This window comes from Populus euphratica, unplaced genomic scaffold (assembly GCF_000495115.2).
Source record: "Populus euphratica unplaced genomic scaffold, PopEup_1.0 scaffold2594.1, whole genome shotgun sequence".
NCBI lineage: Eukaryota > Viridiplantae > Streptophyta > Magnoliopsida > Malpighiales > Salicaceae > Populus > Populus euphratica.
The window spans coordinates 7152-11679 of record NW_011502437.1 but is presented as its reverse complement, the minus strand read 5'-3'; the positions used below and the strand labels follow the sequence as shown (position 1 = coordinate 11679).

The window sequence follows — 4528 nt, the reverse complement described above, 5'->3', positions numbered from 1 at the left end:
GTGTGTGTTTGTAATTATTTCTTATTCAGGGACATTTATATATCTATAAATAATGCATTTCCAATAAAAGTAAAATAAAGAAAAAACTATCGCACCTAATTTAATAATAATCATAATGCACTATTCAAGAAGAAAAAAAATATTATCATCCGAGTCATTCACTAATTTAATGTGTTCAATATTATTTTTATGATTATCATTATAGAAAGATATAAAAACATTTAATTATAAATACCAACTATATATATATATATATATATATTTGGGCAGATGAGTTGGCCATAATACACACTTTCTTCATTAAAATTTAAATTTGAGTTGGAGCTTGTATTTTATATTTTTGGATAAGTATTAAATTTATTAATATTTAGTTGATGTTTATGTATTTGTTTAATATTATAGTAGTATAAAATTTTTTTTATTTGAAAATGAATTAAAAAAAATATATTTTTTATTTTTTATATTAATTCATTAAAAAAATTTAAAAATATTAAAAAATTATTTTGAGGAAAAAAACTAATTTTTTTTAAATATTTTTCGACCGTAAAACAAATTGGGCATTCGTACATTTATCTCCACGTGATTTACAGACCCACACATGAGATAATTTAGTATTTCCAAAAGTGATACCGATGAAAAAGAAAAATTGGACGGAAGTGTTGGGATTTGTGCACTAAAGTCGGACTTGCCATGCTACAGACTGACCGCCATGGACGCTTCAAGGGAAAATTCCAAGAAATCAAAATTCTTTCGCTCTCTTTTTGTTTGGTGGGAAATAGAAGCGAAGCCACCAGTAAAGGGAAGGAAAAGAAAGTTATAAAATGAACACAGAAACAATGCAGCGGAATCGTCAGGGTCAAGGGTGGAGAACTTCCAAGCCTGCCACCATTCATAGCTGTGCTCAATCAGGAGATCTTCTTGGGTTCCAAAGGTTACTCAGTGGAAACCCTTATCTCCTCAATGAAAGAAACCCTGTTGTAAGATCCCATTAGTTTCCTTTCTTTAATTCTCATCATGTTCATGATTCTGTTTTGTTACCGGGTGGGTTTTTCTAGGTTCCGTGAAAATGGTGTTCTTTAACGGGTATATTGTGAAAATGAAAGATCTTGCTTCATTTTATCTGCTGGGTTGGTTCGTGTATTTTTGCTCGTATATTCGTGGATCTGTTATGGACACCGTTGAATGGAAACTGGTGAATTTGTTGTCACTTGTACGGTTGACTATGGTATCTGTGACTGAGTAATAGAAAGAAGAAAAGTTCACGTATCTTTATATCTGGCTGTATTTTTTTTTCCTTTAAATTTTAATTTGATTTGCTTAATTGCAGATGGCGCAGACTCCACTTCATGTTTCTGCTGGTTACAACAGGGCTGAGATAATTAAATTTCTTCTTGATTGGCAAGGAGCTGAGAAGGTTGAACTGGAGCCTAGGAATATGGTAAGCGGAGAGTACATGCTTATGCGTCAGTTTCCTGGTCAAATTATATACAAATTGCTTAGATCTTTCTATAAATTTATGCAAGCTTCTCTTGATTAACACATCTGATTTCGTTTTGGTTGTTATCATCCTGAAATTTGCAGTATGGAGAAACTCCATTACACATGGCAGCAAAGAATGGTTGCAGCGAAGCTGCACGGTTGCTTCTTGCTCATTGTGCTATTATTGAAGCCAAAGCGAATGTCCGCTTTCTTGGCGCCATGTTATCCATTTTTTGTTTTATTTCAAATTAAAACTGGGAACTTTGGAAGACAATTTCTAATATGAACTGCTTTTTTCCTACTTGTCTTATTCTTGCAGAATGGAATGACACCGTTACACCTTGCAGTTTGGTACTCAATTAGAGTGGAAGATCACTCAACTGTTAAGACATTGCTGGAGTATAATGCTGACTGCAGTGCAGAGGATAATGTATTGTAGATGCCAGTGCTCAATTTTTTCCATTTTAAATTAATTTTCTTTATTATAAAACACTGGTAATTTGTGTAACGTTAAATTTGCAGGAAGACATGACTCCTTTGAATCATCTCTCACCAGGTCCAAGAAGTGAGGAGTTGTGTAAACTATTGCAGTGGCATCTTGAAGAGCAGAGAAAGAGAAAAGCACTTGAAGCATGCTCTAAAACAAAAGCTACGATGGATGAACTTGAAGATGCTTTAACAAATGTAGTGGGGTTGCATGAACTCAAGGTACAATTGAGAAAATGGGCAAAGGGGATGCTTTTGGATGAGAGGCGCAGGGCCCTTTGTATGAAAGTTGGTCTGAGAAGGCCGCCTCATATGGCTTTCTTGGGTAGCCCTGGAACAGGTATTGGGATGTTTGATTGTTTCTGTATCATAATGGTATTTCATCATATTCCATAAATCATTCTTCAGTCCTGAAATCCATAAAAAGAAAATCTTGATCTAATATTTTAGTTTTACTATGCTATTTTGCCTTCTCTTCTGGTGAATAACTTATGATCTTCCTTTTTGCAAGTGTTTCAGAATTCTCAAATCCCATTACTATTTAACAATGATTTAATGATTGCAATCTCTTTTGTATTGTCAAACATGTGTCATTAGCTTGGATTAACTCTTAGCACTCTTGTGTTGTGGAGACAGACAATGGAGTTCTGAGCTAAATTTAATAAGGCCTTGTTACCAAAAAATTGGCTCAATGCCCCCCTTTGTATTCCACTATTTACTGAACCACAGTTTTCATTAAATTATAGACCAAAATCTCTTTTTCCAGAGAAGTCAATCGATCCCATTTTGTTTCTGAGATTGTTCTTCTCAAACATTTGCAAGTTTTCCCAGTTAATGCTACCTGTGCCTTATAGGTTATGTTGCCAGTTGGCTTCCTCTATTAGATGTGAGAAGGAAAGACTAAGCTGCACATGATGTTCTTGGGTGACAAAAAAGATTATCATTCATTTCTTCAGTTTATCAATATGTATGCCTGTTGCTCGCTTGTTTAAACCCTTAATATTTCTCTTTAGGAGTCCGGATCTCAATTTTTGCTGAAAAGTGGTAGAGAAGTACAAGAATAGTCAACTGATTGATTTTAAATTATCTTGTGATTGAACTCAAATTTTTCTGTATATCTTTGAGTAAGTCATAAAGTGAGATGATAATTATCATATTCTATAGGTAAGACCATGGTAGCTCGAATACTTGGAAGATTACTGCATATGGTAGGAGTTCTACCTACTGACAAGGTAACAGAAGTACAACGTACAGATTTGGTTGGTGAATTTGTTGGTCACACTGGACCCAAGACTAGAAGAAAGGTTTGTTGCTGGGGTTTCTGAAATCAAATGTCAGCTTTCTTTGCAGATAATGTAATGCTTTCTTTTGCCAAACTAATTTACAACACCTGTTGCAGATTGCAGAAGCAGAGGGAGGAATTCTTTTTGTGGATGAAGCATATCGGCTTATACCATCACAGAAAGAGGATGAGAAGGACTATGGGATTGAAGCCTTAGAAGAAATTATGTCTGTTATGGACAGTGGAAAAGTCGTAGTCATATTTGCTGGCTATAGTGAACCTATGAAGCGTGTGATATCTTCAAATGAGGGTTTCTGTAGAAGGGTTACGAAGTTTTTCCATTTTAATGACTTCTCTTCTGAAGATTTAGCAAATATTTGCCACATCAAGATGAATAATCAGGATGAAGGTAGTTCTCTGTATGGTTTTAAATTACATTCTTCATGCAGTGGAGATGCCATTGCCGCCCTGATCAAGAGAGAAACAACTGAAAAGCAGCGTAGGGAAATGAATGGAGGTTTAGTAAATGTCATGTTAGCTAATGCTAGAGAGACTTTGGATCTCAGGCTTGATTTCAACTGTATCGATACCGACGAACTGCAGACCATCACCTTAGAGGATTTGGAAGCTGGCTGTCAACTGTTATAGTCATGATAAGGAAAGAATGTTCGAGTAATATATTTTTGGTAGTCTGGTAGGATTCCATTGTTTTCTAATGTTTATATCCTCGTTCCTCCAACTGTCTTGGGGTCTAAGTTTGTCAAAGATTCTGCATATCCTGTCCATGATCAGGAAAGAATGTCCTGTTTGTTGTTGTTTTAGTTTATGAAAGAGGGAAATGTCCTCATGACAGGTATTCCCTCAATCTCTTATTAATTCATTCATATAGTTAATCTTTTTCAACTTGCCTACAAATTTCTTTGTATTCTGTAATTGTAAAACCTTTGGCATTGGTAATTCTATTATGATTCCCTTCATCTTTCCTATTCTCCCTCTCCCTTCAGCCCCCCTCCCTCTCTCTCCATTGTGGGGTGTGGAGAGAAGCAATTATGGTCTCAAGTTCCCTATCGATTATACTCTCACTGCCCACCTCTTCAATTCCTTCAATTTCAACCTCTCATTTATCTTCTACATCCACTTCTCTGAGGCCTATACTATTGTTTAAAAACAACTCAAAGCCAGTCAAAATTTCACCTTTTCTTTGCTTTTCTTTTCAACCATCTTTACAAGTGTTTGCTTTTTCTTCCAATAATCAAGATGGGTCAGCAGAACAGTTCTTAG

General features: G+C 35.3%; 1 protein-coding gene across 1 annotated transcript; it reads left to right on the top strand.

Moving 5' to 3' along the window:
- The first annotated feature begins 670 nt into the window (after positions 1 to 670).
- Positions 671 to 4226, top strand: LOC105119179 (protein cfxQ homolog). The gene is made up of 7 exons (XM_011017297.1): positions 671 to 977; positions 1328 to 1438; positions 1582 to 1680; positions 1799 to 1909; positions 2002 to 2305; positions 3130 to 3269; positions 3365 to 4226. The coding sequence occupies exons 1-7, from the start codon at positions 822 to 824 to the stop codon at positions 3893 to 3895; spliced, it is 1452 nt and encodes a 483-aa protein (XP_011015599.1). The 5' UTR covers positions 671 to 821; the 3' UTR covers positions 3896 to 4226.
- Positions 4227 to 4528: the final 302 nt, after the last annotated feature.